Below are 24,172 nucleotides of genomic sequence, written 5' to 3' on the forward strand. Positions count from 1 at the left end.
TTCTAGGAACTTGCCATGCCCCTCACGGAATACCTTGGGGTGTCTTCTTTCCAAAATGGGGTCACTTGTGGGGTATTTATTCTGCCCTGGAATTTTAGGGGCCCTAAAGCGTGAGAAGTAGTTTGGAATCCAAATGCGTAAAAAATGCCCTGTGAAATCGGAAAGATACTCATTGGAATTTGGGCCCCTTTGCGCACCTGTGTTATCAAAATCAACTCTATAGTTGTTGCCAGGGAAAGGGGTAGATCCAAATTAACCAATATGTGTGATGTATTTTTAATGCTTTCCCTGTATTAAACCTCCAGCAATCCTTACAGTCGGGGTGGGAGAAAAAGGGATGACAGACCAGGGAGAGACAGAGTAAGCTCCCATGCGAACATGTCTAGAGACACTCCCCATCATCCTAGAAATGAGACAAGAGAGGAAAAAAGCTGGTTCAAAGTCACAGTAAGTCCATTACAGTATTACAGATTATAGATTGCAATGATCAACAGAACAATAATGTAATATACAGTAGAGTAGAATTTCACAGTGTTCTTACCTGGATATTTTATATAATATTGCATGTTGAGTTTGGTTTCTGTCAAGTACGTAATGCTTTAATGGTGTAAAATAACATCATGTTTTAGTTGGCGTAATTGAGAGGAAAAATGTACATAATACTCATTGTGCAATGCTATAACAACTTATCTTTTTTTTTTTTTCTTTTATCAGATTCCTCATGGGAAAAAATATGATAAGGGTTGGCTAATAGGTCTCTTACAAAGTGCCTGTGCGCTACCATTCACACCTGTTGAGGTAAGTCATATGTTATTGAATAATTCACAAGAAAAATAGTCGGCACTCACTCTGGTTGCACGGGATAGGAATGAAATCCACGTATATTCAAGGAAAATCCCAGCAGTCGTGTCTTCAATCAATAGGATATTTATTTCATCAAATTAGAAATGTCCACAATCCTGGACGCGTTTACAGGTATACAAAATGACCTAGTTTATATAAAGGGATATACTCCTCCCCTCATGACAACATCTCCCACTCCCATTACCTACACAGGTGATCGGAGGGGTGTATAATTAACAAAGAAAATACGCCCATTAGTAAATCACAAAAAATGGGTCTGTGTCTCAGATTATACTTCACAATCACATGTATGCAAAAAAAATGATTCAAAATCATATACACATTTATATATATATTTATCTCATACATTGCCAGGTATATAAGGCCCCTCACCGAATATTAGATGTCTGAAAAATAGAACATAAGCATAGTATTAGCTTATTAGATATGCATAATCTCATAATCCCTATTAAGGCCTCTGGGATGTAAAGTATCCAACGTGTGGATCCAATACGCCTCTCTGCGCAGTAACAGCTTCTTTAAATCACCTCCTCTCCTAGGTCTTTTGACCTGTTCCAAAACTTGGAACCTCAACTGAGCGATCCCATGTTTGCACTGTTCAAAATTAAATGGAATAGGTAACAATAAATTTTTTGTACGAATGGTCGATTTATGTTTCCCAATGCGATCCCTAATCGTTTGTGTAGTCTCCCCAATATATAATAGGCCACACGGGCACTTTATTAAGTATATGACATTAGTAGATTCGCATGTGAAAAAACCTTCAATAGAGAAAGGGCGCCCACTATGGGGATGAAAAAATGTAGAACCTCTGATTATATGGGAACAGTGCAAACATGGGAACGTGCCCTTGCGTTGCGTCGCTAATACAGATTGTTTCAGGGTCTTTGTACTTCCAATGTCTGAATGTACCAATTTATCCCTATAACTAGAATTCTTCTTGTTGCATATCAGAGGTGGATTTTTAAACTCCTCAATGATAGGGTAAGCCTTCTGCAACAGAGGCCAATGTTTCCGAATAATATTATCTAATTTCTGGTTATAGGGATGAAATTTGTGTACTAATGCTACCCTAGAAGATGTATCTCTAGATGATTTACCAAATTCCATGAGTGTTGTTTGTGTTTGACTCAGGATGGAACGGGGATAACCCCTTTGTTCAAATCGTTGAGTCATTTCATTCATCCTGACAAATTGCGTGTCAGGGTCAGAAACAATGCGCCGCACTCGTTGATACTGAGATTTAGGAATTGCTCTTTTCAATGCTGGTGGATGAGAGCTTGTGAAGTGAAGAATGCTGTTCCTATCCGTATCCTTCCTAAATAGATCTGTAGATAACCTACCATGTTGATCCTTTATCACCATAGTATCTAAAAAGCTAACTCTTTCACTATCTTGAACCAATGTAAATTTTAAACCCTCGTATGCATGGTTAAGATGGTCAAGGAAGGTTAAAAGGGTCTCATGTGGCCCCGCCCATATGCAAAAGATGTAATCAATAAATCTTTTCCAGATAAGGACATAATTTGAATACCTTACGGTGTTATATACTTTCAATTCCTCAAATTGTGACATATATGCATTTGCATAGGGCGGGGCCACATTCGACCCCATCGCGGTCCCCCGCCTTTGTAGGTAAAAGTCATCTTCAAACATAAAATAGTTTTCATATAATACTAATTTCAATAGTTGCAACAAAAATTCCTGTTCATCCTGAGTATACTGACTCCTACCTAATAATGATTTGACTGCTTCAACACCAGTAGCATGGTCTATGGAGGTGTAGAGACTTACCACGTCTATAGTTACTAATAGACTATCAGGTGGAACGGTTTCTAAATTGGCTATTGTGTTGAGAAAATGCTGTGTGTCAGACAAAGATTTTGTATCCTTAATTAAAGGAGTCAAAGTTTTTTCCAACACCATAGCCAATGGTGATAATATAGAGCCTACAGAAGCCACAATTGGTCGCCCTGGGGGGTCAATTAAGGTCTTATGTACCTTGGGCAAAACATAGAAAACTGGGGTAATCGGTGTGTGATTAATCAAAAATGTGTGTAATTTGCCATCAATAACCCCTAAGGATAAATATTGGTTAACTAATTGCATAATTTTGTCTTTGATACGAAACACCGGATCCCCTGATAATTTCATATAAGTCTCTTTATCCGAAAGTTGACGCATTATTTCTGCAACATATTTTGCCCGATCCATTAGTACAATAGCCCCGCCTTTATCCGCAGGCTTCAAAATAAGACCTTTATCCTCCATCAATGACCGGATTGCCATATTTTCCTGTAATGTCACATTATGTGAAAAACGCAATTCACCCCTCTTTATCGAATCCAACTGGCTCTGAATGTCTCTGTTAACTAAATGAATATAAGTCTCTATAGGATGGTACACCTTAGGGGGCATGAAGCGGCTCTTGATCTTGAGACCCAAATCAGCAAGACTTAAACCTGAATGTCCCTCCTCAACCCCATGCACCCCATGCGGTTTTTCCGAAGATTCCAAGAAATGCACCTTAAGTCTCAGTTTGCGAAAAAATTGATTCAAATCAATGTCAAACTGAAAGGAATCAAATGGAGTGGATGGACTAAACGAAAGTAGTTTTTTTCGGAAGGGCGGTTGGCGTCCGCGTGGAGGGGGAGGAGACACACGAGGCGTGCAGGCCGGAAGCACCGGAGATGACGGGAGCGAGCCAGATGGTTCAGACGCGCTCTCAGGTAAGAGCCCGTCTCTTGTAATTAATCTGTCCTCTAAAAGTCTTAATATTGAACAAATGACTGCGCTGCAGAAAGGACTTTCGTTTAGTCCATCCACTCCATTTGATTCCTTTCAGTTTGACATTGATTTGAATCAATTTTTTCGCAAACTGAGACTTAAGGTCCATTTCTTGGAATCTTCAGAAAAACCACATGGGGTTGAGGAGGGACATTCAGGTTTACGTCTTGCTGATTTGGGTCTCAAGATCAAGAGCCGCTTCATGCCCCCTAAGGTGTACCATCCTATAGAGACTTATATTCATTTAGTTAACAGAGACATTCAGAGCCAGTTGGATTCGATAAAGAGGGGTGAATTGCGTTTTTCACATAATGTGACATTACAGGAAAATATGGCTATCCGGTCATTGATGGAGGATAAAGGTCTTATTTTGAAGCCTGCGGATAAAGGCGGCGCTATTGTACTAATGGATCGGGCAAAATATGTTGCAGAAATAATGCGTCAACTTTCGGATAAAGAGACATATATGAAATTATCAGGGGATCCGGTGTTTCGTATCAAAGACAAAATTATGCAATTAGTTAACCAATATTTATCCTTAGGGGTTATTGATGGCAAATTACACACATTTTGGATCACACACCGATTACCCCAGTTTTCTATGTTTTGCCCAAGGTACATAAGACCTTAATTGACCCCCCAGGGCGACCAATTGTGGCTTCTGTAGGCTCTATATTATCACCATTGGCTATTGTTGGAAAAAACTTTGACTCCTCCTTTAATTAAGGATACAAAATCTTTTTTGTCTGACACACAGCATTTTCTCAACACAATAGCCAATTTAGAAACCGTTCCACCTGATAGTCTATTAGTAACTATAGACGTGGTAAGTCTCTACACCTCCATAGACCATGCTACTGGTGTTGAAGCAGTCAAATCATTATTAGGTAGGAGTCAGTATACTCAGGATGAACAGGAATTTTTGTTGCAACTATTGAAATTAGTATTATATGAAAACTATTTTTTATGTTTGAAGATGACTTTTACCTACAAAGGCGGGGGACCGCGATTGGGTCGAATGTGGCCCTGCCCTATGCAAATGCATATATGTCACAATTTGAGGAATTGAAAGTATATAACACCGTATGGTATTCAAATGATGTCCTTATCTGGAAAAGATTTATTGATGACATCTTTTGCATATGGGCGGGGCCACATGAGACCCTTTTAACCTTCCTTGACCATCTTAACCATGCATACGAGGGTTTAAAATTTACATTGGTTCAAGATAGTGAAAGAGTTAGCTTTTTAGATACTATGGTGATAAAGGATCAACATGGTAGGTTATCTACAGATCTATTTAGGAAGGATACGGATAGGAACAGCATTCTTCACTTCACAAGCTCTCATCCACCAGCATTGAAAAGAGCAATCCCTAAATCTCAGTATCAACGAGTGCGGCGCATTGTTTCTTTTTTTTAATAGTATCTTTTTATTTATTAATTTAGCAAAAGCATAAACACATCAAATACAGACAATCATCAATTGAGTCCAGTACAAATCATATACATGGGATCAATCATAACAGTTCCTCATGACCCAAGTTTGGGACAGAAGAAAAAGATATCACTTTCAGGATGAACAGTACCCAACATATCAATCCTAAGGAAGATTAAAAGTACTGCACACACACACACATTCACACACGCCTTCATTGGTCAGAACAGTCTTTCAGTCATCTATGGTACTAGAGTCTGGGCTCCAATCCAGGGGTCCCATATCTTCATGAAGCGATCAGGGGTCCCTCTTCTCTCATACACAAACTTGTATAATTCAAGATCAGCATTAACTAGATGTACCCATTGTTGCACAGTAGGATTCTTAGGAGGTTTCCAGTTAAGAAGGATAGTTTTCCTAGCATAGTATAAGAGTATTCTATACAGCTTCCTGCCAAATTTGGTTGGAACAATCTCGTTGGCTACTCCCAACAGACTAGTGAGTTCAGTACAGACGTTAGGAAAGCCTAGTTTGTCATTAAAATATTCATGGATCTCTTCCCAGAAGCCATGAATAATCGGACACTGCCAAACCATGTGTATAAGACAACCGTTTTCATGTCCACATCTTGTACAATGAGGGTTCGGCAATTTACCCATTTTAAATAGTCTCACAGGAGTATAATAAATCCTATGAAGCCATTTAACTTGAATCAACTGATCCCTAGCACTTACCACTGTAGATCTCCATGTACAGCTAGATTCTTTAACATGAACATCTTCCAAACCTTCAATGTCCCTTTTCCACCTAACAAATGCCCTGTCTAGGGGGGAGTCCTGCAACGCCATCAACGACGCATACAGGGTCGACACTGGTTTGACCACCGGAACCCTCCTAATCGCTGCCTCAACTGTACCACACTCCAGCTTTAAAGGTTCTCTACCAAGCTGAGCCTGACGGGCATGCCTGAGTTGAAGATATCTATACAAACAACGCTGGGGCAAATTAAACTCCTGTTTCAACTTATTAAAGGTTCTAAATAGGTCCTTATCATATAGTTGGGTAAGGTAGCGCACCCCCCTCTGAGGCCAAAATTCAAACTCCAGTAATGAGAACAGCTCCGGAAGAACTCTGTTTCTCCACAAAGGCAAATATGGCGACCAAGTAATATCATTCTCATCAGGGTTACATTTCTGACCCCATTTGACCCACATCTGTACTGCAGCAGCCATCGATTGGGTGTAGTGTATTGTAGACCTAGCCCCCCTCCTATACGCCAAGTTCGTAAGTGCCTCATAGGACCCCAATAAAGCTGCCTCCAACACTACCGCCGGGTTACCTGAGCCAGCCCGTACCCACCACGCCACATAGCTCAGCTGCACCGCTACATAGTACATGTACAGGTTTGGCAAGGCAAGACCCCCCGCAGGTAAGACGCCTGGAGGGTGGATCTCGCTATTCTGGGAGAAGACTTATTCCATAGAAAGGGAGCGATTATTCTATCCAAAGTAGCAAAATGTCTCTTGGGGAGTAACACTGGGGCAGCCCTATATAAGTATAGCAATTTTGGGAGAAGAATCATTTTTACCACATTGATACGCCCAATCAGAGTTAAGGGAAGGTTTTCCCAAGCCTCTAGCTTTCGAGTAATGGATTGCATTGTAGGAGCAACATTCAAATCATAAAATTTTGCCACTTCTTTATGAACAATAATCCCCAAATATGTAAATTGCTCCACAATCTGAAGCTTATTGTTCACCGAAATGCGAGCTGGGTCAACATCATCAACCAGACATAGACCAGACTTAGCCCAGTTCACACGGAGACCCGAGTAACCCCCAAATTGATCAACAACACCTAAAAGGGTATCCAAGGATTTCCCTGAATCTGCTAGGTAAACCAGCATGTCATCATCATATAATGAAAGCTTTTCTGATATTCCAGCTATTTCCCAGCCTTCTATACCTGAATTAGAGGATATGAGTATCGACAAAGGTTCCATAATTAATGCAAATAACAGGGGGGAGAGAGGGCAGCCCTGTCTAGTGCCTCTACCCAAGGGGAAGGAGTCCGATGTATACCCATTCACCCTGACTCTCGCCGAAGGGGATCTATAAAGCATTTGTAACCAGCACAAAAATTTCTCTGGAAAGCCCATTTGAGTCAGCACTGCCCACATAAATTCCCATTCTACTGAATCAAATGCTTTTTCATTGTCTAAGGACGCAAGAGCCCTCATACCTCTGTTATCATGTTTGACCTGAAGATTAGTGAACAATCGCCTTAAATTAATATCTGTGGTTTTTCCCTGGCATAAAACCCGATTGATCTACCCCAACCAAGGAGAGAATTACCCCCCGCAATCTTAACGCCAGTACCTTCGCAAAGATTTTGACGTCAAGATTCAGAAGTGAGATAGGTCGATAAGAGCTACACTGGTCAGATGGTTTCCCCGACTTGTGAATCACTACTATCGTTGCCTCCAGAAAGGACGGTGGCAACGAACCACTTTCCAGTGCATACCTCAACAGCTTCCCAAATCTACTAACCAGGTCTTTAGAAAATCGCTTATACCATTCAGCAGGAAATCCATCGGGTCCCGGGGTTTTCTTGGTTGCTAAGGAAATAATGGCCGTTTCAATCTCCAGGTCAGATATGTCTGCCGCCAGGGCTCCCCTGTCATCTCTGTCCAAAGAAGGAATATTAATACCTGCTAAGAAATTGACAATTTCCTCCGAAGTACACGTGATCTTGGGGGCATACAATGTCTCATAATAGGAGGCAAACTGTCGGCAGACATCTCTAGGCTCCCTCAATAAGAGCCCCTGATCGTTCAGAACTCCCGCCACCACCGTTTGCTGTGTCTCAGATCTAGTCAAGTACGCCAAGGCCCTGCCACACTTATCACCATCTGAAAAAATAGTTTGCCTCTGATTTAAAAGTTTCTTCTCAGTATATTCAGTTAAATGCAAAGTAAACCTACGCTGCGCCTCAATCCACAAAGTCTGCTTCTCAGGGCACGGATCTAGTATATATAACCTCTCCTTATCAGCTAGTTCCGTCTCTAGTTTTATCCGTTTGATATTCAGTTCCTTTCTATGAGTTGCAATAGCAGCAATCAATGCCCCTCTCATTACTGATTTGAAAGCATCCCATTCTACCAGAGGATTCGTAGACCCTTCATTTTCTGCCCAGTAGTTCCCCATTGCATCTAGACTCTCTATCACCACAGGTAATACCTCGAGCCACATAGGGTTTAACCGCCACTGCTTATCAGTCGAAGCCAGCGGCTGTGACAGTATCAGAAGGAGGGGGGCATGGTCTGAAACCCCTCTCGGTAGATAATCACTGGACTTGATATAGGGGGATAAGTCTCTGCTGACAAAGGCCAGATCTATACGAGAGAGTGAGCCAGTAGAAGCTGAATAGCAAGAGAATTGCGCATCTGTGGGGTGGAAATAGCGCCACGCCTCTACTAAATCATAAGTATTAGCCCAATGTGATAGGACATTGTTGTGTGAGGCCTGGGGAACCCTTCTGTCCCGTATAGGATCTAAAGTGGCATTATAGTCACCCATAATAATATAAGGCATTGCTGGAAATCCTGCTATTTTAGCTGTAATTAAGTCTATGACCTCTCTGCGGAATGGCGGAGGAATATATAGTCCCACAAATAGGTACTGCAGGCCTCTGACACAAGCATGTAAAATCACATACCTACCATAAGGGTCTAGCTGCACAGATAGTATTTGAAATGGAAGACTTTTAGCAATTAAAATACACGCCTCTAGCGTGGTTTGAGTAAACCGCATGATATGTGGGGCCTATCCATGGGCGCCGCAAAGCTAGTACTTTCTGGCCCTGCAGGTGCGTTTCTTGCAATAACATTATGTCAGGGTTATACCTCTTCAGATAATTGAACACTAAAGACCGTTTAATCTTATCATTCAGACCCCGAACATTCCACGAAAGTAGCTTAATTACCGCCATTTATTCTTCCAAAGATAACATCTCCATAGTTTCCGACCAGCATACCAATATGGGGTTAAACATCTGATCAATAGACAGTCAAAGAACAGGGATTCTAACCGGAGTAATAATGGTGCATTTAAACCAGATACTCCCCCCCCAACCATTTTGTCAGCAAAACAATTTAACATTTATTCATGTATTATTTGCTCCAACTGCCATCACTATAGTATAAACCATCAGCGGTGAGGCCTTGCATTTAGATTTCTCTCAATCCATTCAGTAGCCTCTTCAGGAGTACTAAAAAACGGACGGTTTCACCATCCTGCACCCTCAAGCGAGAAGGGTAGATCATGGCATATTTCACATTTTGGTCCCTCAGCCGCGCTCGGACCTCAGTAAACTGCTTCCTTTTCTTCTGGACCTCTGCCACAAAGTCAGGGTAAAAGGACAAACGGACATTCTCATAGCTGACATTCCCCTTCTGTCGAGCAGCTAGCAAAATAGCGTCTCTGTCCCTGTAGTTCAGGATCTTCATGATGAAAGGTCTAGCAGGGGATCCCGGCGGTAAGGGCCTGGTTGGAATCCGATGTGCCCTTTCTATAACAAAGCAACTGGAAAGTGAGTTGAGATGTAAGGCTGCGTTCACATGAGCGTGTCCGGATTAGTTCCGGATGCGTCCCGGTGTGTTGCGGCAAACCCGCGCGAGTAGGAATGCAATTGCAGTCAGTTTTGACTGCGATTGCGTTCCGATGTTCAGTTTTTATCGCGCGGGTGCAATGTGTTTTGTACGCGCGTGATAAAAAAACGACTGTGGTACCCAGACCCGAACTTCTTCACTGAAGTTCAGGTTTGAGTTCGGTGTTGTGTAGATGTTATTATTTTCCCTTATAACATGGTTATAAGGGAAAATAATAGCATTCTGAATACAGAATGCTTAGTAGGTGATCAATTGAGGGTTAAAAAATAAAAAAAATTAACTCACCTTGTCCTCTTGTTCGCGTAGTTCTCCCGGTCTTTAGTTCTTTAAAAAGATGAACTATGGGCTAAAGGACCTTTGGTGACGTCAGATCACATGCTCCAATCACATGGTACATCACCGCGGTGATGGACCCTGTGATTGGAGCATGTGATCTGACGTCACCAAAGGTCCTTTAGCCCATAGTTCATCTTTTTAAAGAACTAAAGACCGGGAGAACTACGCGAACAAGAGGACAAGGTGAGTTAATTTTTTTTATTTTTTAACCCTCAATTGATCACCTACTAAGCATTCTGTATTCAGAATGCTATTATTTTCCCTTATAACCATGTTATAAGGGAAAATAATACAGTGTATAGACAGTCACCTAGCAACCGTGCGTGAAAATCGCACCGCATCCGCACTTGCTTGCGGATGCATGCGATTTTCACGCAACCCCATTCACTTCTATGGGGCCTGCGTTGCGTGAAAAACGCAGAATATAGAGCATGCTGCGATTTTCACGCAACGCATAAGTGATGCGTGAAAATCATCGCTCGTCTGAACAGCCCCACTGAAATGAATGGGTCCAGATTCAGTGCGGGTGCAATGCGTTCACCTACCGCATTGCACCCGCGCGGAAATCTCGCCCGTGTGAACGCAGCCTAACACTTCTTTTATGAGCGGTTCCGCAAAAATTTCTGGGGTAGACCCTTCTGCTCGCTCCGGTAAGCCCAGGATACGGACGTTGTTACGTCTATTGCGGTTCTCAGCGTCCTCCGCCCTGGCTTGCAGCATCTGTACCTGTTGCAGCAGCTGCCTGGTGTCATTTCCAGCTGCTCTGGACGCATCTTCCACATCACTCACTCTTTGCTCCACTGCAGATGTTCTTTCACGTATTTTGTCAAAATCGTGTCGCAAACATCTAAGGTCAGACTGTAGATGGTCTATCTTTGATGTAAGAGCAGCTTGACAATCAGCAATAGCTTTCTTAATTTGAGAGGCTTCAGCAGAGGAACCAGGGACAGGAGACCCCTCACTTTCCTGTTCAGTTTGACTCATGGCGTCAGATGATGGAGCCACAGAAGAAGTTTTGCGGCCCATAGAAATAGTCCACAGACACTTTAAAGATCTGCTGGGGTTTGTCACTCATGCAGCAAATCAAGATAAGGCTTTATTAAATTCAGCAAGTCCTGCCACACAGCCAAGTAGACTGCCAGATATCTTTACATTCCTCAGGGGGGAGGGGGATAAGTACAACAGCACCACCATTAAACTTTCATATAAACTGCGGTGAACTCTGCAGCTTTCATATATCAGGGCTCCTAACAGGATTACCACTGCAGGACTTCAGGATAATAGTGGAAGTAGGGAGATACAGAGCGTTTCGCCGATCCACTCCGTTTGCTGGGGCAGAGAGGAGCGCCGCTGCACATACACTTAACGGCAAGATGGTGCCCACTGCGCGGCTTCTTCCCGCCTCGGTCTTCGGCTCAAGATTCCAGCAGGTATCGGCAGCAGTCCAAGGTAAGTTGTTAGCAACTTTCAGCAAGCCGTACCTGCACTGTGTACCTTGTGGCGGATCGTGTCCCGGCCTCACTCCACACTCTTCTCAGTTTGCGTCCCTCCGCTCCTCTCCCTCAATCCTTCGGCATCCACAGCGCCACAGCCAAAACTCAGCAATCCAGCACCGGGCAGTGTGTCCCCAAGTACGAAGGGGTCCAACATATAGTGAATGCGCTCAAAAAACCCCGATTATGCCAGGTGTATAAAGGATATTTCACAGGATTTTGTACCAGCACTGCAATCCTGCTTCCTCACTCCATGCTGGCTCGGCCACGCCCCCCGCGCATTGTTTCTGACCCTGACACGCAATTTGTCAGGATGAATGAAATGACTCAACGATTTGAACAAAGGGGTTATCCCCGTTCCATCCTGAGTCAAACACAAACAACACTCATGGAATTTGGTAAATCATCTAGAGATACATCTTCTAGGGTAGCATTAGTACACAAATTTCATCCCTATAACCAGAAATTAGATAATATTATCCGGAAACATTGGCCTCTGTTGCAGAAGGCTTACCCTATCATTGAGGAGTTTAAAAATCCACCTCTGATATGCAACAAGAAGAATTCTAGTTATAGGGATAAATTGGTACATTCAGACATTGGAAGTACAAAGACCCTGAAACAATCTGTATTAGCGACGCAACGCAAGGGCACGTTCCCATGTTTGCACTGTTCCCAATGTTCCCATATAATCAGAGGTTCTACATTTTTTCATCCCCATAGTGGGCGCCCTTTCTCTATTGAAGGTTTTTTCACATGCAAATCTACTAATGTCATATACTTAATAAAGTGCCCGTGTGGCCTATTATATATTGGGGAGACTACACAAACGATTAGGGATCGCATTGGGAAACATAAATCGACCATTCGTACAAAAAATTTATTGTTACCTATTCCATTTAATTTTGAACAGTGCAAACATGGGATCGCTCAGTTGAGGTTCCAAGTTTTGGAACAGGTCAAAAGACCTAGGAGAGGAGGTGATCTGAAGAAGCTGTTACTGCGCAGAGAGGCGTATTGGATCCACACGTTGGATACTTTACATCCCAGAGGCCTTAATAGGGATTATGAGATTATGCATATCTAATAAGCTAATACTATGCTTATGTTCTATTTTTCAGACATCTAATATTCAGTGAGGGGCCTTATATACCTGGCAATGTATGATATATAAATGTGTATATGATTTTGAATCATTTTTTTTGCATGCATGTGATTGTGAAGTATAATCTGAGACACAGACACATTTTTTGTGATTTACTAATGGGCGTATTTTCTTTGTTAATTATACACCCCTCCCATCACCTGTGTAGGTAATGGGAGTGGGAGATGTTGTCATGAGGGGAGGAGTATATCCCTTTATATAAACTAGGTCATTTTGTATACCTGTAAACGCGTCCAGGATTGTGGACATTTCTAATTTGATGAAATAAATATCCTATTGATTGAAGACACGACTGCTGGGATTTTCCTTGAATATGTTATTGAATAGTCTGGGATGGCAAAAAAAAAGTCTTTCCTCTTTCACTTTTTATTGTGTTTTTTTTATAGTATCATTGTGACCATTCTCGAGCTCACTTCTTCGTGGAAGATTCTGCTGTGGCAAAAGCCTTAAAACAGATTTCACGGACATTCACTGACCGAGAAAACTTCAAGGTAAAACTAGTGTAATAAACACAGCAAAAAATAGTTTGGTGTGTAGAAAAACAGTAGTAGACTATTTGTGCATGGTAACCGATCAGGTTGTTGCTCTCATTTCCCACAGTACCTTCGAAACAATTGTGGTGGTATGGTATCTGGTCACCATGGGCAACTGCTCCACTTTTCCTTTGCGCCAATTTTAATACAGACCCAGATATACTAAGGTGTTTCTACACTATTTCTGTCTCGCTCAAAAAGGGATGCAGCCTAGTGGAAAGGGGCTGGAGTCTAAGAGGCTTCATTTTGTGCTTAAATTGCACAACGGTTCTGGCATTAAATGTTGTCTCATAATAAGCTGATAATTGGTTTAGAGCCAGATAAAAGGATCTATCCCTGCACCTCATTTATCCGGAGCCACTGTGATAAAGCTGGTGCAGGTCTAGATAGCCTGTCTAAATGTCTGCCATCTACAGGCTTAGTAAATTTGTGCCAATATGCACATAAGATTTGTTTTTGCGCATGCTGTGTGTTCTTTTATATAATACAGATACACGTGTGTGTATATTCGGATAAAACTTTGTTCCAATACAGTACGTAGCAGGAACCGAACCAGAGTTCGGGAAATGTGTTTGTTTTTTTACAGTACAAACTAATTTATGAAGTTATCACGCAAAGTCTCACGAGACTTTGCAGTAATAACTTTGGCTCATCGGAGCAAATACATTCTAAGGCCTTATGCACACGGCCATTGTTTTGGTCCACATCCGAGCCACCATTTTGACGGCTCGGATGCGGACCCATTCACTTCAATGGGGCCGCAAAAGATGCGGACAGCACTCAGTGTGCTGTCCACATCCGTTGCTCCGTTCCGTGGCCCCGCTAAAAAATATATAACCTGTTCTATTCTTGTCCGAGCTTACAGTATACAGTATTGGAACAAAGTTTTATGCGAATCGACTTCAGATGTGAGTATGTTCTGTAGCTCATAAGAGTATTTATGTATATAAAGACATAATTATGTATAATTTATGTCTTGCTAGTCCTGAACTGTCTGGAAACTTGACTTCTGTTCTTTAAAAGTGGTAAAGGATCATGTAGCAAAAGAAAATCAAATATTCCCAAACATTTTCTTTATGTTGTACTATGACTATTCCCACACTTGTTGAAAATATATGTACAACAGTTACAGTATTATGCTTTATTCACACAGTCAGCGATTTCCATCACTGATTTTGAGCCCTTGTGCCTGATCTGTGTGTAGATCCAATCCTGGTTTTGGCTCACAATCACTGATGGAAATCACTGACATGTGAATAAGGCCTTATACACATACCCTGATAAAATGTTGTATTATGTATCTTTTTTTCAGGTTACGATTTTGACACATTCTTGTCCTCCCCCATCGTTTCCAAAAAGTTTGACAGATGAAGAAATAGTACATTTAAAGGTATTTCAGATATTCAGTTATTGTGTGACCTGTGAGTGCCTTTTACCCACGGATGTTTTTCTTAGTTGGCTTAGCTAACCCGGTCCTGTAATATTTGGTCTTTCATTTCTATTATTTGGTCTTTTGTCCTGTAGACCTGTATGCAGAAACGATATGATGGAGCTCAACAAGCTCTCAATATGAAGTCCGTACGTTTGGATCCAGGTAACAATAAAAACTGGTTGTTTCTTCCACTTTTGTCTCTTGTTCCGTATATTACTCATTCTCCTTTTTCTTTGATTATAGGCCTAGTTGAAAACAAGGTAGACATCATTCCGAACCGGAAGGCTTGTATGCAGGCCATGCTACAAATAATTGAGGAGAATGTGCCAGAGGTGAGATTTTCTTTGTGTATATTGCATATGGCTAGAAGCAGGGCTTTGAAGTCGAAGCTAGTTTTAAATGGAGTCTGTAAAAGTTAACCGACTCAAGCTTAAAAAACACTGTTTAGCCCGGTAGGTGTGATGAGAGCGCCGGCAGTTGAATGGTTAAGCAGAGAGTATGTATTTTCACACCTTCAAGGTCTATACATACTGACAGGAGTCAGGGCTAGGTTTAGGTGCTTCCTAGGAGGTAACCCTTTCCCTCTCCCTAGCCTTGAGGCCTAGTTCTGTGTCCCTCCCCTGTATTCGTGACAATTATGTGCCACTTGTGCAGGGGATGGAAGACAAGGGGCACATCTTTCTCAGGGGCCCATTGGGGTATTCACCTGTATAAGTCCAAGCCTGGGCATGCAGCTTAGAAGGAACACTGCACATGTCCTAAAAAATGTTCAAACATAGATATTTAGGGGGTCATTTATTAAGACCAGCGATTTAGACCTTCCGTGAGCTGGGAAAAGCCGCATAGTTGCGCCTCAAGCTGCACCAGAAATGTACCTAATATAGGTGTATTTCTGGATAATAAATGACCCCCTTAGTTGGGACCTACCTGTATTTAACATGATTAAAACATGAAAACATGAAAACATTTTAGTGATTTATCCGAAATATAGTTCAGATGACTGTTTATGAAGAAAATGTAAGCTTTAAAAAAAAAGAAGGAAAAAAGTTGCTTCTCATTGTAGCTCCATAATTTCACTTTTTTGTTTCTACAACAGCTGCTGTCTTTGGATCTTAGTAACAACAAACTCTATAAACTTGACCATATGTCAGAAATTCATCATAAAGCTCCTAATCTGAAGATTCTTAACCTGTCTGAGAACATGGTGAGTCCCTTAATGTCTCTAAGATCAGGTCTACACTGTGCCTTTATTTGTGCTTACACAAGCTGCAGACAAGTTTCACATACAAATTTGGAATGAATAAATTTAAATAGGAAAAGTTGTGTAAAAAAAAAAAAAGTTTGCAGTTTTGGTGTGTCTTAGGGTACTTTCACACTAGCGTTAAACTTTTCCGGTATTGAGTTCCGTTCAAGGGGCTCTATACCGGAATCATATGAGTGTATTACTGTAGTGCAGCGGCGGCATGAAGTGCACGGCCTCATAGCAACCAATGACGCCGTGTGCTCCTGCTCTGAATAGGAATCCAGCCCGGCATACCATGGACCGCTCTCGGCCGCTGAACACGGCCGTGTGCATTCGGCCTTATCCAAATGCATTCTGAATGGAGAGCAATTCGTTCAGTATGGATCAGGATGTCTTCAGTTCAGTCACTGCACGGTTTTTGGGTCGAAAAAATACCACAGCATGCTGCGGTATTTTCTCCGTCCAAAATCCCAGAACACTTGCCCGAATGCCGGATGCATTATTTTCCATTGAAATGCATTAATGACGGATCCTGCTTTAAGTGTTCCGGAAAAACCTTTAAAAATTTGTAAAAGATAAATACCAGATAATTTTTTCATGATGACAACCCGAGACAAATCCGGTATTGCAATGTATTTGTGAGACGGATCTGCATCCGGATCCATCTATAAATGGTAACCATTTGCATACAGATTGCCGGATCTGGCAGGCAGTTCTGGCGACGGAACTGCCTGCCGGAATCCAACAACGCAAGTGTGAAAGTAGCCTAAAACACTCATGTAAATGGCATATTTGAAAAACGCATGCTTTTCTGTGCACTTTTTTTTTCCTTTCAGACTGCTTTTAATTAATATTTTATTATGCCATTAAGAAAGCATGGTGCTTTTGTGTGTCTTATTGAAGGTGCTTTCACATGTGCTATTAATGCAGTTTTTGAAGCCAAAGCATGGAGTTGGATGGTAAGGCTAAATGCATACGATCAGGATTGGGTGCAGATTTGCGTGCAGAAAATCCGCACCATAGGTCGTGTAAATTGTATTCTATGAGAATTTTTAAATTCTCATGCAAACGATGCACATTTTTTCAGTTTTTAAACATGTCAGTTTATTTTTCCGGTCCGGATTTTCTCTATTCACTTCAATGGGGACAGTAAAATCCGCACCTATTGATGCAGATTGACCGCATGGATTTCCCTGTAGATTTCTGTGCGGATTTGTCCGCACATAAATCCTGGACGTGTGCATTTACCCTAAGTGTGCAGATGCGTCCACCTCTACATTTTCTTGAATGTGTCCAATTTCTTCCAAAACAAATTTAATACAATGGCAAAAACCTTGACGGGTGCAATTCACACCCCACTGGGTTCCCACACAGGAATTGCATAATGTATTTATTTTTTTCTGAAGCTGGTAAACTCGCTTCACACATTTCAGGATATGTTGAGTCAAGTGCAAAGGAAAAAATAAGACACGTCTGTATTTTCAGACATGGCAGTCACACTGCACTTTTTGCTGCATTGCCAAGAACTGTGTAACGAAAACATGTGCAGTTTTACTATAAATTGCTGTTCCAATGAGCCTTGCTGCCAAATCATGGCAATTTATGGTAGAATAGTATGTGGTTACCCTAAAGGTAGGGAAATTTTATAGGAAAGACTTTACCTCTCTCCCGATGTCTCTCTGCATCAAAGGCACCATCATTAAGACACAGAGTATGACAGTATTTTATCCATAAAAATTAATTAATGAAAAAGCAATATCCATTAAAAAAAATGCACCAAAACCATGCTTTAAAAAAATTAAAATAAAAATAAAACCAGCATCTGCGTTTTTGTTTTTTAAAATAGCTAACACTGCATGTGTGAGGTCCCCTTACATGACACATGTAAGCATCTATTTGCCCTATTAGAGCATGTGAAAAGGGAGTTTTTACCTCTTTCCAGAAACAGAGGGTCTATTACACATGGGCCTTGTGTTATTGCACCCCCCCCCCCCCCCCCCCCCCCCCCTTACTTCACTTGTTGGTGCTGAGCTGCAATAACGGCAACACCCCTTTCAGGGACAGGGGCGCAATTTCGTGATAAAATAGAGCTTTTTTAATTGCAGTCAAGACAATACATGTGCACTCACTTCACACTTGTGTATGTATCAGTCTCAGAACTGTTGGTAGTCTCTTAACTCATGCAACTGTTTCATAGCCCATCCCTTACACAGCACATCTTCTGGACTAGAAGAAAAACTGTGCTCCTATGGGTAGCTGTTAGGCCCCATTCACACGTCCGCAAAATGCGGAACGGAATTGCGCACCCATTCATTTCTGTGAGGCCACACGTTGTGCAGACAAGAATAGGCATATTCTATTAGTGCCGTCCGCAAAACACGCTGCGGACGTGTGAATGGAGCCTTAGAATGTTAACTAGAATGCACTAGGATGTTTAATATTAGGTGCAACACAATGCCCCCTACTATCGGCTACATTTCTGCAATGCTTTCACGATGCACTGATCATCCACTTGTCTACTGTGACTTAGGCAGCTTGTTCTGGGGAAGTAGTAGTGATACAATCCAGTGTTTTTCCTACTTGGAATCGAGCATTGCTGGTTGTGTGTGCCTATTAAAATGATTTCACTGGGGCAGTTTTTCTGGAGCCATTTATAAATTGCCTTTCTTATGTTTTCTGTGTACAGCTGAGGTCTGAAAAGGACCTGGATAAGATAAAAGGCCTTAAATTGGAAATGTTGTGGTTAGATGGGAATCCACTCTGCAAACTCTTCAGAGACCAAACTTCATACATCAGGTCAGTCTGACACTGTAGCCCGATTTGAAGAAGCTAATTGATTAGAATTGTGTGTGGTATTTTGTGGTAAGACCACCTTTGCGATTTGGTAATGATGTACGGCTCTGCTTAAGACATACAGACAAACTTATTGGATGATTGATTTAAATGAATGGTCGGGATTTGTTCCCATACACCAGTCCTGTTCCCTCTGCCCTGGAGTAAAATGCACCTGAGTAATTAAGAGTCACATGCCTCTTAGTATATTAGTCGCTTCTTTGGCTATCTATGCACCAGAAACTCAAATCTATGCAAGCCACGGAGTGGCACGGATTTGAGCTATAACCTACCCCAGTTTCTGGAATAAGTTTTAGTAAATCCACGGGCTGTGCTAAGCTCTGCCCCATTTGTCACCACTGTTAAGTTCAAAAAGTTGCAAATTATGTTGCAAATTATTTTGCTATATGGCGTGGGCCACAACTTGAGACTTTTTTAATACCACATCAGAGGCTTAAATAGCTTAATTAAGTCTCCAATGTATTTCAGTGTTACTGCTTGAATGTGTCATCAGAAAATGACCTATCGTTTAAATCACGTTTTTATGTTTAAAATATTTGTAAAGAATTTTTGATTATAATTTTCCATCTATAGTTAAACAAAACTATCAAATCCTGCAGTTTTCGCACTGGCCACTAACCCTAATAGGCGCCACTTCTTGGTCTGTACAGATCACTTTACTGCGGTTACCTTCTTATCTATACACAGAGGTGATATCATTACAGGCAGGATTGGAATGACAGAACAGCTCTGACAATCACCTATTGCGAATGCTGGATCCTGTCTTATCTAGTCTTTCCTTGTACAATGACCTCTGCACAGGTCACAGAGCATGCCTGGAAAACTCTCCCATAGAAGTCAGTGAGGTCCCCTCCTGACCATTGTGTCTATGGCCCGTGGGGCTGCCGTAAAGCAGTTTTCTAAATGCTGTTAATGCTCAGACAAGATGACCCCTGTAATTCCGTTTAGGAAATGGAATTAAAAAATCTCAGCATATAAAAAGAGATTAGAAAAAAGGATGTTATTTTCCGGTTTTCACTGGCAGAAGAAAATTTTGTAACACATTTTCTTTAAGATTTCTTTAATAATTCTGTTTCATTGGAATTGCACGCTGGTATCCTATGCTAATCACATTGTGGAGAAAATGATCTGCTTCTTTTTTTAAGTACTAGAATGTCAGCTTTTTGCGGCTTCGTATGCGGAGGCAGCTCCCTGGTGAGACTCCAGCAGATGGAGGCACATTTACTGGCTGGCTTCATTTGGGTGCCCTTGTATAATTAGTCTCTTAGGGAGCACTGTAAACCCACTTGTAGTGCCCCCATGATATTCATCATATGTGTGTGTACATATATACATCACTTGTGTACCTGTTTTCTTATAGTATCCATATTTAGTAATTGTGACAAAGCAATGTGAGCTACCTATGTAATAATCTTTTCAGAAAATATATATATAAATATATTGTTTTGTAAGCACACTTGCAACACTCATATCTATCAGTTTTCTTCTTTTAGTATACTCGTTTTCCCCTTATTGATCTTTCTCATTTTCTATTTTACTCTTATGCCATGACACATCATTGCTCACTCATGCCACGAAATGTCCTTTGTCAGTTTTTATCCAGTAATTGGTGCGTGCTGCTCTCCCTGTCTTCCTCTTGCTCCTCCCTATTCTTGGGTAGGAGGACAATTATTGGCGGTCTCTCAAGGTCACTTGTTACTCCAGTGCCAGCCATTTCCATTCAGAACTTGCACTCTCCGTCCGCTTTTATTTTTTGTGTCACATTGTGGTTGCTTGGTCCATGACGGGTAAGTCTCCCCAGGCGGGAGCAACCTAAGGCAGACCTTATAACAGCCACGAGAAGATGAAGACTGAAGGAGGCGGTTGAAATGTTAAGCCTAAAGCATGTCCTCCTGTGTAACCCACGTGTCTCTGGAACCCTCCTTGCCAGGAGGATGGGCATTGTGCCCTTAAAGAGTTAAGGAGGAAAAATATCTGCTAATGAGCCTCCAAACCCTGGCTATAGTGCTCCGAGGCTGAGCAGTGAAAAAGGCAACCCTGTCTGGAACCTGTTTATAAATGTGGAACAGTGATTTAATATGGAGGAGTTGGAGGTGGATGGGCAGCATGCAGCATGTGGTTCTCCAGTACTGTCATAGGATCTACCCGTGGTTATCACCGCTTGCTGTTCATTTCTGGCGATTCTGCCACCTTCATTCTCCTGCTGTTTACCATACCAGGCCACACATTGCCACTTGCACATCATATATCATTTTTTGTTTTCTTCTTTTCTGCTTGTTTTCTTCTAATTCATCATTACATTCTTTAGTTTTATTTCATCCACCAGTCGCCTTTCTGATTGCCTCAAATGTTTGCGTTTCACTTTTTAAAGAATGCATTTTTATCTTTGTATGGTAGCTCACTATAAGTAATGCAAATCAGTGACCAAACCAAGATGATGAAAGGATTTATATGTCCAGTGGTATAGTCACCATATCAGCAGCCACTGTACTTGTGCTTCCTCCTGTGTTGTACTCATTGTAGGACCCTGCTGAGAAGAAGCCTAGTGAATTGCTGTCATGTCTTAGTCCAGTGTTAGCTGACCTTGCTAGTAGTATTCTAGAAAGCAGTATTTTCTTTGCATATAATTTTGGTTATTGAGCAATAAGTGTCAATAATTTGCACTTTATAGTCTTTCTGGAAGTTGTATGCCATGTCTTCCATGAATAATCAAACAAGTTCAGAGCTAATCGCCAAATGGGACAGTTTACATACCGTAGAGCATGCAAAGGTGTTCTTCAGCAGAGCTGTGGCTGTAGTTCCACATTCCCTTCATCAGTACCTACTATCAGGGTATTGTAGAGGCATGGCCATGGTGGGGCTGGGCTTACTGTTTGCCAGAACTAATATTCTCTGTATTCCTGTTTATTTGTCCGTCAACCTGCGGATTTTGCCCTGGATGACAGTGCCTTGCGAGAACGTTTTCCCAAACTCCTGCGACTGGTGAGATCACTATGTATTGTCTGTATATGTAGATGTTTTATCAGTGATAGTTGGCATCTAGTGGCAGTAATATTAATATACAGTGTTCTTATTCTTCTTTCTTCCTTGAATTTTCACCCCTTGTATATCTTCTATTCTTTCCTTTTTTTCCCTCTTTTCTATTCTTTCACTTTAATAGGATGGACATGACCTTCCTCCTCCAATCACCTTTGATGTAGAAACCCCCACAACACTCCCTCCTTGCAAGGTAAGGTCCTGTCTTAGTTTTTTCCCTTTAGTTCACTACTTTATGATCAATGACTAATAATTGGTTTCTGTCTTTATTTTTCAGGGCAGTTATCTTGCAACAGATGATATTAAAGCATTGGTTTTGCGATTTCTTCAACAGTGAGTAGATGCCCTATGTAGGGCAGCATTAACTGACAGAGACATTGTGAAAACGCTGGTCATTTACTTGAAATGAACCAGTCATTTTTACCATAATCAGTATTGACCAGATTGAGCCACAGTGCAGCTCCTCTTAGTGACCAATCACCATACATTTGCAGAGCCTGGCACTGGATTTTAATCTGGAAATCCATACATACTGTATACGTCACAAGATTAAAGCTACTGCAGTGTAGCAGGTCGAGTTCCAAACAGATGGCAGAAGCCGTTTATTATTGCTTCTGTCTTCTCATTTGCTCAGTACATAGCGCTCAATGAGCGCTCTGCATGTCAAAAATGTAGAGACTGTTTTCCTCTATAACTGGGGCCCCTTTGGATGCCTGAATTATAAGTGGAAAAGTGCCAAAAAAAAGGGCAACTGAATTCCCCCCCCCCCTTCTCTTGGGGAGAAATTTGTACCAAAAATATATTAAACAGTGTGAAAAGGTTTGCATACATATGAGAAAATACGTCAACAGAAACCATCAACAGTCTCCTTTTTCAAATGAAACTATACATATTATAGATCAATATTATCAACACAAAATAGGGATCCCATTTTAATTATTTTATTTTAGTTTCAATTTGCACATTTAAAGAATAAGTTTTCCCAGATTTTTATATTGATGGCCTATTCCTTTGCTTTTGCTGCCTGTGATGCTAGGGAGGCTCGTCCTTGTCCCTGTCCCTGCCTGCCATTGGCTGCTCCCCCCGACACCGGATGTTTTCATCCGTGTACAGGGAGAAGCAGTGGCGGTGCGGGGAAAGTATATTACTGGGGGGGGGGGGGGGGGGGTTCTTGAAATTAGATAACCCCTCTAAGGACCTTGCCATTTTTCACCTTAAGGGCCAGGTGTTCTTTTGTATATTTGACAACTTTGGAATGCTTTTACTTATCCAAACCATTCTGAGTTTTTCTTGCAATACATTTTACTTTATGATTGAAGAGAAGGAACGCCATAAGGGTTTTAGAGGGCAGATTTTCCTGGGATCATTTAAGTTGCCATATGACATTTAAAGACCTCCTGATGCATCCCTAGTAGAGACTCCAAAAAAGTGACCCCCATTGCTGTATAAGGTGACAGTTTTATTGTTACTATTTTGGAGTACATATGATTTTTGATTGCTCTTTTTTACGCTTTTTGTGAGGCCAGGTAACCAAAAATGGCCGTTCTGGCACAGCTTTTATTTAGTTTTTTTTTATGCGTTCACCTGACAGGTTTAGATCATGCGCTATTTTTTTTTATAGAGAGGGTTGTTACAGACACGAAGATATCAAATGTGTCTACTTTTATTTTTATTTTGTTTCAGTTTTACATAATGCCACTTTTCCCCTCAAGAAGATATAGATAAAACTTGTGTATGCATATTTACTACTGAAAAATGATGGGTACATTTTAAACTTGTTGGGAGACCAGGTGATCAACTGGACATATTTAGTTTTGCTCACAAAAATACTTATGATTGTAAAGCAGGAGAGGTCTGTGCGGGGTGTGGGAGAATGAAGTAAACCTAGATTGCATTTAGAGACACCAGCTCCAAGAAAAAGGTTGATTCTGTTATTGCTATAGCAATGAGCGGACTATGCAGTACTTTTGTGTGACTTTTGCATTTATTTATTATTATTTAACTTTTGCAGATATTACGTGTGCTATGACAGTGAAGATCGTGAAGGCCTCCTTAATGTATACCACGATGAGGCTTGCAGTTCGCTCAGCATTGCTTGTGGGCAAGGACAGAATCCCTCTAGGTGAGTGATGCTCCTTCCTCCCTTCCTCCCTCAGTTTTTGTTTTCTCTGATGTGGCTTGTATTTTGACAGAAGCAGTCTTGGAGAGTATTTTAACAACAGCAGAAATCTAAAAAGATTACGTGATCCAGGTAGGAGTAGTCTTTTCTTGCAATATTTAATGCTGTGTGAAACAAGTGTCAGAATAGATTTATAGTAAAAACA

General features: G+C 41.4%; 1 protein-coding gene across 2 annotated transcripts in view; it reads left to right on the top strand.

Moving 5' to 3' along the window:
* The first annotated feature begins 311 nt into the window (after window positions 1–311).
* The window catches only part of NXF1 (nuclear RNA export factor 1), a 41,518-nt gene continuing 17,657 nt past the window's right edge, over window positions 312–24,172 (top strand). The window contains exons 1-13 of one of the 2 annotated variants that reach the window (XM_040410071.1): window positions 312–447; window positions 715–798; window positions 13,138–13,242; window positions 14,597–14,674; window positions 14,809–14,878; window positions 14,960–15,048; window positions 15,813–15,920; window positions 18,646–18,755; window positions 21,758–21,794; window positions 21,973–22,041; window positions 22,126–22,181; window positions 23,860–23,970; window positions 24,041–24,099. In XM_040410071.1, coding sequence (XP_040266005.1) covers window positions 379–447; window positions 715–798; window positions 13,138–13,242; window positions 14,597–14,674; window positions 14,809–14,878; window positions 14,960–15,048; window positions 15,813–15,920; window positions 18,646–18,755; window positions 21,758–21,794; window positions 21,973–22,041; window positions 22,126–22,181; window positions 23,860–23,970; window positions 24,041–24,099 — 1,045 coding nt within the window. In that variant the 5' untranslated portion in view covers window positions 312–378. The remainder of the gene's footprint in view (window positions 448–714; window positions 799–13,137; window positions 13,243–14,596; window positions 14,675–14,808; window positions 14,879–14,959; window positions 15,049–15,812; window positions 15,921–18,645; window positions 18,756–21,757; window positions 21,795–21,972; window positions 22,042–22,125; window positions 22,182–23,859; window positions 23,971–24,040; window positions 24,100–24,172) is intronic. The other variant, XM_040410072.1, reaches the window with a different exon arrangement.

Source organism: Bufo bufo, chromosome 10, assembly GCF_905171765.1.
Source record: "Bufo bufo chromosome 10, aBufBuf1.1, whole genome shotgun sequence".
NCBI lineage: Eukaryota > Metazoa > Chordata > Amphibia > Anura > Bufonidae > Bufo > Bufo bufo.